This window comes from Ochotona curzoniae, unplaced genomic scaffold, assembly GCF_017591425.1.
Source record: "Ochotona curzoniae isolate NIBS_2020 unplaced genomic scaffold, NIBS_Ocur_1.0 contig_1274, whole genome shotgun sequence".
NCBI lineage: Eukaryota > Metazoa > Chordata > Mammalia > Lagomorpha > Ochotonidae > Ochotona > Ochotona curzoniae.
In genome coordinates, this window is record NW_024465023.1 from 16,193,227 (window position 1) to 16,205,593 (window position 12,367).

The following is a 12,367-nucleotide window of genomic DNA, read 5'->3' on the forward strand; positions in this document are numbered from 1 at the left end:
TCCAGAATCCAGAAACTACTCCTAACACCTAGATTAGAAAAACTAGTCATGTTATGACTACCACTATTGCCAAGATCACTTCCTCTCTATCCCACAAATTTGTTAAGGGGGCAGTAGTTATGGTAGCCCACTGTTGCCAATGCTCACATCCACTGACACCCACTTCCTGCATACACAACTGTGGAAAAAATGATTCCTTCTGTTTCATTTTCTAAATTTCTGAAGTAAGTACATTACAACAGAGGGATGAGGTTAGAAATTGTGCTTTTCAAGCTTTCAGTTTCTCAAATACAGAGAAGCAGGCATATGGAAGATTCTGGAAATGAATATCATGAGGCTATGGTTAGCATAGCTCCTTCATACATATTTACACATATGATACTTTATTCTATGAAGAATCTATGATAGAAAGCTTCTCATATCTTTTTTTCCTGAAAAATTCATTTTTGTTTGAAAGGAAAATTTTACAGAGAGAGAAGAAGATGCAGAGAAAAGGAACTTCCAGCTGCTGCTTCACTCCCCATATGGCTGCAGTGGCAGAATCTGAGCTGATCTAAAACCAGGAGTCAGCAGCCAAGAGCTTCCTCCAGGTCTCCACAAAGGTGCAGGGGTCCAAGGACTTGGGCAATCCTCTACTGCTTTCCTAGGCCATAAGCATGGAGGTGGATTAGAAATGGAGCAGCCAGGGCGTGAACCAGTACCCAAATGGGAGGCTGACACTGCAGATGGAGGATTAGCTTGCTACTCTACTGCACCACCCTCCCTCCATCATATTTTCTTAAAATATCTTTTTGGGGTTTCCTTGTCTAAGCTTTGGACAGTAGGCCATGTAAGTTGAACACTTTTCTAATGCATACATAACAAAATGTCTTCTCTTAAGGACTGAAAGTCTAGTTTAGCTAGAATGTTATGCACAGGCACCAAGACATGAGAATTCTTGATAGCAGATAGTCAATACTGAGCACTTGCGGACAGTGAAGCTGACGCATTCAGGGGGAGATGAGGTGGCTGGGGCCTGGGGCTGCCCTGCTCAGCATTCACAAGCCCACTGAGAACTATGACTCTTGGCTTTTGGGTCACTTTGTTTGACATAGAAAAGGTCAGTCACACCCACAGGCCATCTTTGACCATGAGAAATACACTTTCAAGACAGCGCAAGGCAGCTGCTTGTGCTTCCCAGCATCTGCAGGAATGTCTGCTAACCTAGCCCAGGACCCCAGCGTGGGGAATTATAGGCTCCTGAGGAGAGAAGCAACCCGTACTAAATAGCTTGGGATTTTTGCTTTGATGACTGTTTATTCAAAGTGCATTTTCATGCTCACAGTGTTTCAGAACCACTTGAAATGTCTAATAAAATCAGTTTTGAAGTGGATGATACTTCAAACAATTAACATGTATTTATAGTTCTCCTAATTTTTTTTTGGACTCCTCCCCCTCAGCTGTAGGAAGACTAGAGACAAGGTGCTAGAGGCTGTGCCAGCTGTCATCTGTGCATCTTGGAATGAAATGAATAATCATTCATAATAACCGTATATACAAATGAAGCAGGATGACAGTTGAGGGGAAAAGGTGTGTTTTAAGATGTGTGTGATTATGTGTATATGTATATGTATTGAGGGGTTAAGGGAGTTTTCCACTCCTGTGTCTTATTTGCATTTATATTTAATTCAGATGATTGAAGAGTCGCATACAGTTGTATTGTTTCCTTATAATAGACTCATAGAAATAGAATGCTGAGCTTAAGGGATTTGAACATAGCCTTTGAACATAGCCTTTGGATTTGAACATAGCCTTTGGTTGTTGCATTATTCAATTTTTGGCATGGAATAATGACTCATTTGTAATTTTGCACAAGTTTGGATAGCCAGAGACCAAGTGAAGAACTCTGTAACAGGGAAGAACAGACTTGGGCTTCTCTGGTGGGAGTTGGGGTCTTTTCCGACACAATGCAGCCATCACGATCTCCCCGCTTTCAACTTCTGTACTCTATCTCTCATCCAGAACACCAGTGCAGTGGAGACTGAGACCATCACTTTTCAGCTAATTCTGCATGGGGATTTGAATAATATCACATTGCAGAGTGTCCTTGTGTGTCATGGTTGCAGGTACCTGCAAATCGATGTGTGATCAAGGTAGTGCTAGCTCTGGGATTAGGGACCAGACTATGAAGCTGAGAGGCAGATCTGGGACCTGGTGCTGTTTCAAAGTTTAAGGATCTGCTGATCTGTGGAATTCAAGATTTAATATTTTAAAAACAATTCTTCAACTTCCAAATACATTTAAAAAGGATATTCAAAGTTTCTCTCTTAACGTGTGATGTTTAAGGGTATGAGGACTTACTTTAAAAACTCGTTTTTAGCCATGACTTGATGAGATTTTTAAAATCAACATTCAGCTCTCTAGAATATCTGTTTCAACATTCAGGTCCTACAAATTCAAGCAGTTTTGCACTACTTTATTGATTAACCTTAAGACATTTCTTCCACCCAAATCCATTTTGCAAGATGAGCCAGTTTTCGGGTGCCATAAACACTTTCTTTGGGGTTTCTCTAACAGCTGGAGCAACTGTGATCTGTGTCTGAGTCATACACATTTTACTGCATTTACTGTTTATAGATTTTGGCATCTTGATCTCAGAGTGAAGTTGGCTGTCTTTTCCCTATTCCCAAATTTCACTTGGCTTATGGTCATTCCAAAGCAGTATGAGGCTTATTTTGATTGACTCTTGCAACCTCAGTCCAGCCAGGTTCACTCTGAGAGGTCCCCTGTCCTTTCAAGAGTGGGCATAGAAGCTTTTGCTCCTGGTTCTGCATTCTCATTGCGCCTCTTGCATGTACTATGCCAAACCAATGCTTTGAAGTACGCATCCCTATAATGTGGCTTTTCTTGCTGCAGTTTCTGTTTTGTTTTTATTGTAGGATCGGGAGACTCACCGTTAGAAGATGATGAAGCCGGATATCCCCACACTAGATATAAAGGTGAATGCTTTGCTTATGTGCTAACAGGGACTTGCTAATGCCAGGAGAACTGTCTTTTTTGCTCTATGGAGCAGACTAAAATAAAGTGACCAAACAACACATTTAATTTCTAGCTGTCCATCAAAGAAAACATTTTAAAATAAATATACATATGCTCCCATTAAAAAAAAAAGAAACAAAAAGAAAATCAAAAAAAGCATTTGGAAATCTCTGAAGTGCTATCTTTCAGCACCCCAATGGTCATTTTATTCTCATAAGTTTCTTTGCTACCTTTACTTGTGCAAAGGCAAGCTGTAGCAGATGAAGTGAAAATCAAGCTGTGAGTTCTGCCTGATTCATACATTACAGCCATAGTTGTTCAGAGTGAACAGTCTAAGGTCACATCTGGACCAGAGCTGCTAATGTCCTGAGATGAATGGAGGATGAGAAAACTTGATTTTCATAAGCTTATTTCATCGTACTCTTTCTTGAGCCCACAATGACTCCTAAATGAACAGTGAAGTGTGTTGTTCAATTGAAACTTAATGGGATGAGTCCATCTTTTGATCATTTCCCACAATCTCTCCTTCCACCTCCACAAGTAGGTATAAAAATCCCAATCAAGAAACTTCTGTGCAGGCTCAGGTAAGTGTCCAGACACATTTCTGCTAGCCCAACAGTTCTCTGAAGCTTAGGGAGTCCTGGAAAAGATGAAGGTAAATTTAGATGCTTTTTTTCTGGGTCTTGTTCTTACTGTGTTTAAACAGCTTGAGGAAAATTGGCTAATAAAAAATTTGGTGGTGGCATTTTGTCCAGGAAATTTGTCTATGCTCTGTTGTGATAGGTCTGTGGAGTAGGAAAATCTGTGTAGCAGTGGGTAACCTTTGACTGTATGGTGTTCTCCAGTAGTTTTTCACATAATTGAATCATCTTCTAATGGTATGACTGATGCCTGGTGCCTACATCTGGATGTGTCCCCCAGCAGGGATCACATGTGAATGAAAGCACTCAATTGCTATCTATAGATCCTATCTTCTTAACTCCAGGAACTAATCAAGCAAAGCACAAACTTGTCAATCAGACGCTGAGGACGAGGAGATGTTCTGATTTCTAAAAGTCCCTATTTCTTTCCTGAGTCTCTTGTTGGAAAATCTTTTTGTAGCTTGCATATGCAGAGGTGACCTTTTATATCTACAGTAGAGGTGCCCAGTGTCCTCAAGTCACTGTTTTCAGCATTCGTCCTCAACTCACAACATTGCAAGGTGGGAAGAAGACAAGATGGCTAAAATATGTGTTTTTTTCCATGAATGTCCAAGTAATCTCTTAAAAGATTATTTTCACTATCAGTTAAGTTGTTTACCTATGGTTATTCCACAGTGTATATGTGTATCAAAACATATATCTGAAGTTTATGCAATCAAAAATGTTTACAATTTCTTAGTTTTAAAACTTAGGGGCCAACTGTTATTCACAAGGGGTTTATCTCTAGATTCACAGGGACCCTGTATAGTGTTTGGCAGGGTCTACAAAGTGTTCTTGAATTGAATGAAATTAATCTTAAGTTTAAAAATGGAAACTTTTCTGCCATTTATAATGTTCCCAGTACATAGAAGGTATCATTTAATATTCTTTTCCTTGGCATACCATGATATTTTCACAGTGAAGGAAGGCAGAAGACATGTAGAGATAACTTGGTATTGTCCCCTGTTTATGGATGGAAGAAGCGAGGATTACGGATGGAAGGTGACTTGCTCAGAGCCACATAAATGGAAAATATCACCCTGAGTCTGACAGGTGTTTCGGCTCATATCTGGAATTTTGCTAAGGGACATCTCCTTCGTCTGTTGCTTAAATCTTCCTATCCCAGGAACTTCAGTTTATAGCAATGCCTTCTCCATTGACTCAAGGGGATGGAAAAGAACTTTAGATTCCCCCTTAGTAAATGCTGTCTAAAATGAAGCAGCACAAACACTTCCTGTTTCTAAACCTTTATGGGAAGCATTTTGTTAATTCACTTTAACAAGTGTGCCCTTTAAATTCAAATTATCCCCTGACATTTTAATTACTATTACTGCAGAACCGTTTAACTGTCAAAATATCTTCTAAAGATTTGCCTTGGGAGGAAATCCAAAAGAATTCGTTTTGAAACTAAATGAAAACAAGACCCCAGCCCGCCCCCCACATGCTGACAAACAGTACTGCTTTTGGGTGTGTAGCCAGTGCTACTAGGAGAATTAGAGCTTTAGAATATGAAGCTAAGTCAGGTCAGCTACGTGCAGGTCATTCTCTAGCACACCTGTTTTTGTCTTAGATGTTTATATTTCTGGAGATAAGAGCCATAATCTATGCTAAGAATTATGAGAATGCTGCTTCAAACTAGTTCACTCTATAATTTCCCTCCTATGTGTGTATGGCAAAATCCTGAAGCCAGAGTGTGGTTTCATGTGAGCGATAAATAAGTGCAAAATTGGACATTTTTCTGTTTTGGAAGCTGGTGCAACTGTCATCAAAACCCAGAATGACAAAAGCACTGCCTTCAGCTGGAGGGAAGAGGAAGGGGAAGTGAGGAGGAGGGTGGGGAATGCATAGTGGACTGGAGAGGAGTGAGACAAAGTTTGAATCCTACAACTTGAAGGCTACATGGGATTTGATAATCTTCTAATTCACTCCTGAATCTCCCCCCCATACTTAAACAATTATTTAGGGTTCCTTTGGAAGAGCTAGAGTTAGGATGTGTATCCAGCAGTCTTGAATCTCTGCCCCAATGTCCATATACCATAGCCCATGCCTCACTATGTTTTCAGCAACCATGTTGTGGTTGCCATATTCACTCACACTTCATTATCCCTTTGCTACCTCCAAGGAGAGGATGCCCGTTTCCTCTCTCTGGAATGTGCTCAGTCCTCAGTCAGGGTACCACAGTCCAGACAGGTGTTGGGGAGATAGGCAGTGGATCCAACTGGCAAGAGCAAAGGAAGGCCAGAGATTGAAACGTGCAGGGACATTACATTCTAGAATTGGAACAAAGGAGATAGGAAAATTAGGAAAGAAAGCAGTGGGGCAGTTGGAAAGAAAGAGGTGAGAGATGATAAAAGTGAAGAGGTAAATTGATCTCCTCTGTTACAAAGGCAAAAAGAGAGGAATGGAGAGGAATATCCCTCTCAGAGACCCAGAAACCAGGGGGTTCCAATTCCCAGTCTCATCTTAGTATTACATATCTGTGGCTCTTTCCAGGATTTAGAGAATATTGAGTATAGAGAAATAGGTATAGCTTGGCAGTATTAAGCAGACACTTAAGTGTAATCTCAATTTTTCCTAGCTGCATAATCCATCTGGAGCCATCACCAGAGAAAGAACCAAATAAAACACTTAAAATTGGCCCAAAGAATTTTACACTAAGAACAACATGGTGGAGATACGTATGTTCCTTCCTAGCTTACTTCATAATCCAGATTTATCTCATTTAAAAGTGTAACTAAGGTTAGACCACTGCTTGCAGTGCTAGCAGCTCATAAGAGAGCACCCGTTTTTGAGTCTTGATCTTTCTGCTTCAGACCCAGCTCCCTGCTAATGGGCCTGGGAAAGCAACAGAAATGACCCAAGTCCATGGGCAGCTGATATCCATGTGTTTAGGATACAATTTCTGGCTCTTGGCTTCAGCTTGACTGAGCATAATCTGTTGTGTCCATTTGGCAAATGAACCAGCAGATGGAAGATTCTATTGATTTGCCTTTCAAATAAATACATGCTAGTTTGAGTATTTACAAGGTATGTATGTAAACCTAGGAGGAAGGAAACTTTTCTAGGAAGGGCTGTGGGCCTGATGTGAATTTCCATGCATATAGCTGGACTGAATCATCTCTACATGATGCTATCAGGCTATTATTTTTATTCAAATATCCAAGACATTGCAGTTGAGTTCTGCTACCTTCAAGTGTTTTATAAAGGAAGTATTAGAAAACGAAAGAAGAATTAAAGAAAGAAAAAACTAGCAAAAAGGAATATGAAATCACAGCATTGAAAAAATTGAAGGCAATTTGTTCACAAGATGTGAACATGACATAGTTTTCATGACTGAGAACAGCGTCAGAAAAAAAGTAACAGGATGTGTCCTCCTTCATGACCACATGATGGCGCACTTGGCCCACTCACTGACGGCACAGGTGCTGCGGTGGAAGTGGCTGCTGTTTAGGATTGCAGGAGTTGTCAGTGGTCCCCATCACTTGTTGCAAATCGGTGCAGTGGTTGCTATGGGAGCTTCCCCATCAGGGAGCTAACCATATCCTATTATATGGATTTCAGAGAGTGCTTTCCAAAGACACAGCAGGGGAAAGGCTCTGATTTATTAGTGCCATCATAGATGTGTTCTGGGCAACTGCGAAGCCAACAACAAAACGCCTTGCATCTATGCCATCTGGGGAGTCTGTCACTTTCCAAATAGTGAATGGTGGGGAGCATCTGAAAATGGAGGGGCTAATTCCCTATGGAGAGCAATTGTTCTGTGACTTCAACCAGGGTTGATACCTTCTATAAGAAACCTGGAAAGTGTAGCTTCATTCAGATTACTGTGCTTTACAGAGAATATGAACACATTTGAGAAGAAATCCAAGTTAAGCAGTTGACACTCTCGCTATGTAAGAATGGTTAGGGTTAGGGTTCACAGTACTACCTGTTGTCTTCCAGAGAGTAATATATCTAAGGAAATACTAAAAAAAAACCAGTAGCAATGAAACTCCATATTTGTTGAACAGTTGCTGTATTAGGCACTTTGCAAGGTGCTTGACATGTGTTTTTTAGTCCTAACTTGTATGGTGGACTTATGGCATTAGCATAGGTGTCAGACTCGAGAGCTTGAGTAATTTATCCAACATCACACAGCCATTTTCTGAAGAACTCAGATTCATATTACTCTATGTCTGACACCTACTCCATAACCATAATTTCCCCACTCGGAGAGACCTTTTACAAAATGGGCATGATGTGGCATTCCAAATATCTGAAATGCAGTCAGTCTCTGGGGCTGAGGGAGTAAGGATATGAATGTAAGGTATTTTCTGAAGGTATCGCCTCTTACTTCTTCCCTCCATTGTTTCTGCTGTCTGTAGACACCCCTTGGTGCTCCCCTGTCAAGGTGAAGTATGGAGATGTATACTGCAGGGCCCCCCAAGGAGGATACTACAAAACAGCCTTGGGCTCCAGATGTGACATTCGCTGCCAGAAGGGCTATGAGCTGCATGGCTCTTCCCAGCTGGTCTGCCAGTCAAACAAGCGGTGGTCTGACAAAGTCATCTGCAAACGTGAGTATCACAGCCTTGCGTTGGGTTCTTGGGGACGATCAGGAGCAAATTTCTGTTGTTCAGAGATCTAAATGTTAATGCAAAGAACATCTCTTGTGTGCAGAAGCCAGTGGGGTTTCCAAAGTGTGGTTTCTTCTCCTTTCCGAAAGAAGGTGTGATCAGCTGGAAGGGGGCAAAGATGAGATTTGTTCGGCAGCTAGGCAATGTCTGTTCAGGAAGTGTTGCGTCCTGAAGATGTTCTAGGGGCTTAGAAACCAAAGCCTTGCACAGCTTCTGTGTGATGACTGCATTTCGCGGAGCAGCATCAGAGAGGGCAGGGCAGAGTGTGAACCTTAAACCAGGTTAAGACAGGGTCTACTGAAGGGTTCATAGCAGATGAAAGAAGCAACCCTTCCTACAAAATGAAACAGAATAAGCAGCACAAACAAATAAAACAAGTGCTCTAACAAGTAATGGGGCCCAGGGAGAAATAAGACAGTCACTGAAGGAGCGAAGCTTTTTTCCATAAAAGGAAGTATGCCTGATGAATGACCCAAAGACTTGGGACCTTGCACCTATGTGAGAGACAAGGAAGGAGCTCCAGGCTCCTGGCTTCAGATGGGCTCAACTCTGGCCATTGTGGCCACTTGGGGAGTGAACCAGCAGATGGAAATGCCTTCTCTGTGTAAAATCTGCCCTTCAAATAAAAATAAATAACTTTTTAAAAATGGGCCTGGCCGGATGGCTCAGTGGCTAAATCCTTGCCTTACACATGCCAGGATCCCATATGGGTGTTGATTCAGGTCACTGCTGCTTCATTTTCCATCCAGCTCCTTGCTTATCACCTGGGAAAGTGGTCAAGGATGGTCCAAAGCCTTGGGACCTTGCACCCATGTGGGAGACCTGGAAGAAACTCCTGGTTCCTGGCTTTGGATTGGCTCAGCTCTGGCCATTGTGGCCATTTGGGGAGTGAACCAGCAGATGGAATATCTTTTTCTCTGTCTCTCCATCCCTCTGTAAATCTGCTTTTCTAATAAAAATAAATCTTTTTTTTTTTTTAAAAAGATGCATGTGTTCCACATTGCAGGCTCTTGGTTCAGCTCCCACCTTCAGCTCCTGATTCCTGCTTCTGGTTAATTCAGATCCTGGGAGGCCACAGTGATGCCCCAGTGAAGTAATTAAGTCCATGCCACTCATGTAGGAGACCCGAATTAAATTCCCAGCTCAAGTTTCCAGCTCATGGCAGTTATAATATGAACTAGTGAATAAAAGTGTATGTTCTCGCTGTTTCTCTTGTGCTCTCTGCCTCTCAAATAAGTAAATGACACTTAAAAGAAGAGAAAGAGAGAGAGAGCATTTCAGGGACTTGCTTTTAGCCTCGCAATAAGTCAGATCTCATGTAGAAAACTGCAAGTGATCAGATGCTGTCAAAACACATCATAGAGGCCTTTGTTTTTCCAAAACAGCCAGCACTTATGAAGCACCAATTCATTTGCCAAGTGCTTTGCACAACTCAGTTTTGCTGCAAAGACATGTGATGGCCGTTACTTCAGCTTCATTGTTGGGGCAGGTGAGGCTTGGGACTACAGTCATGTGGTCCAGACTATGCAACAGAATGACCGCAGTGGTTCCATCCCAGTCTGTCTGGTGCCCTTTTACAAGTTCTGTGTATCCAGTTGCTAGCTTCTCAGCGTTTTACTTTTGAACTTGTGCTTTCCACTTTCTATAGTAGAAGGAAGTCTACCCCTTTGGAGAATTCTTCTCTTTTTTCTTACAGGGGAAAGCATCTCCTGTAGGCAGTCTGCAAAAGTGCTCTAAGTGACTGGTAAAGGATTATGAAAACCCAGCTTCCTTGTCTGGGGACAAGATAGGCTGTGATCTGTCGGTGCTGCCCCAGGCTACCCTGAGTGTGAAACCCCACTGTGGCTGGCTTGGCCTGGAATCAATTCATTGATCCCACCTTGCATGACTCATTTCTCTCCCCTGTACTGCTACATGCCTCATTTCCCACATCATGGTTGCTTAAACCACTTGTGCACATATCCTTCTCAAGATCTGTTTCTGGAGAACACACCCAAAGACCGTGGCCTTGCTGGGATGCCAGTCCAAGCTTTCCACCTCTTCTGTGTGACATATAATACCCCATTGTTTCTCTGGTTTCACCTTAAAAAAAAACAATTTATTTACAGAGTGAGGAGCAGAGGAAAGAGAAAGAGACATATGACCACAATGTCCAGGGCTGGACGTGATCAAAGCCAGAAGCCTGGAATCTCATCTGGGTCTCCTACATGGGAATAGGGACCCAAGCACTTGGGCCATCTTCCACTGTTTTCCCAGGCACATGAACAGGGAGCTGAATCAGAAGTGGAGCAGCTGGAACCTGAATCACACCTTTATCGGATGCTTTTTATTAGGCAGAGCTCTAACCCACTGTGCCATAATACCAGTACCATTCACATGTTAAGTTAACTTTTTACTTTGTTTTCGTAGTTTCTGGACCCTGAGTCTCCATAGGTTTTAGCAACAACAAGAAATTTGATTTTTTTTTTTTGGTCTTTTTCAGAAAAGCGATGTCCTACCCTTGCCATGCCAGCCAATGGAGGGTTCAAATGTGTAGATGGAGCCTACTTTAACTCCCGCTGTGAATATTACTGCTCACCAGGATACACATTGAAAGGGGAGAGGACGGTCACGTGTCTGGACAGTAAGGCCTGGAGTGGCCCACCAGCCTCCTGTGTGGGTAAGAAAATGCCCCAGCCCTCTGACACCACTGACTTTGGAAGAGACAGTGGTATTGCTGTGGTAGATTTAAAGACAGCCGAGATTGCACAGGAAAAGCAGAAGTACCCAGCTTGTTCTCAGGACTCTGGTCTTTGCTGTCTCTCTCTGGCTCAGCTGGAGACCCTGCCTCAGTCTCTATTTGAAGGCTGACATCTCTGACCGCTAATGGCTTCCCCTTGACTTTGAACTCTTTCTTGTCTTGCAATGGAGGCAGCTCTGGCAGCTCCCAGCTACCACTGTATTTCAGGGCTCTGTTTCGTATCACTAAATGGAGTTATTGACATTTGCAGGGTCAGTCCTGCAGAAAGCATCCATGTGTCTTTCAGCTGACAGACCTAGTTCCTTTGTCCTTGACTCTAAAACTCAGCAAACATTTAATTAGCTAAGCATGTAGGAGGCAGGGGGTTTTATCTTACTCTGGGTCTGCCGGGCAGAGGGTGGTTCACACAGTGTGGTTCTGAGAGCAGAGCTGCAGTATCTCTTGGGAACTGTTTGGAAGGCATCATCACCTCCTTCCCACCTACCTGCTGAATCAGAAACTCTTGCTGTGGGACCTGGTACTTTGCATTCGAACGAGCCTTTTAAGGGATTCTGAGGTGCCCAAGTCCAGAGCCAGTGATCTCAGGCTTCTCACACTTTCCTCTGTGCAGGACTCATCTGGGGTCCTGGATAAAGCTGTATATTCTAACTCAGCAGCTCTGGGCAGGGGCCTGAACTTCCTTAACATTATGTTCTAGAGCAAGGTTTCTACGCTCTGGCATGATACACATTCAGGGCCAGGTAATTCAATTTTTAATTTTCTTTTTAATATTGTTTATATAGTTGAGAAGGATGCACGCCCATGTGGGCCTCCGCTTAGGATGGGGAGGATCAGGTGTGGAGGAACGTGGGAGGAACAGATGTTTCAGTTTTCATTTTTTTCCTCCTATGTTCGCAGGGGAGGAGGCTGCTCCTTGCTGTCAAACTACATCTCTGCCCAGGGATGGGGGACAGTCATTTGATGACACCTTAGAGCCCTCCATTGTGGGGAGGAATGTTCTGAGGGTACCGTTTGAGTGGTTTTGATAGTTCTGAGAAGTTTTGTTGCTACAGGGTTGAGAAAATCTTTCCAAGGTCTATTGGCTGACAAAGTCCACCTTAGTGCTTCCATAGACCCAGAAATATGCTGCAAAGCTTGGCCAGGAGAATTGTCCAAGCTGTTCTGCTTTCCCTCCTCTGACGAGGCAGTTGGCATTCCTTGCTGGCCTACATGAGTGGGCTGTCATGTCTCCCTTGTGCATCTGGACATGCTTTCTACTGCACAGGCCTCAGCAACTGAAGAGGCTCAGTACTGATACATGCACTCTAAGGGTG

The 12,367-nt window shown here is 42.8% G+C and overlaps 1 protein-coding gene across 1 annotated transcript in view; it reads left to right on the forward strand.

The window, feature by feature from the left end:
* The window catches only part of SRPX (sushi repeat containing protein X-linked), a 75,862-nt gene that overhangs the window by 40,063 nt on the left and 23,432 nt on the right, over positions 1 to 12,367 (forward strand). Inside the window, exons 2-4 of the mRNA XM_041001886.1 lie at positions 2,919 to 2,978; positions 8,063 to 8,254; positions 10,797 to 10,973. Coding sequence (XP_040857820.1) covers positions 2,919 to 2,978; positions 8,063 to 8,254; positions 10,797 to 10,973 — 429 coding nt within the window. The remainder of the gene's footprint in view (positions 1 to 2,918; positions 2,979 to 8,062; positions 8,255 to 10,796; positions 10,974 to 12,367) is intronic.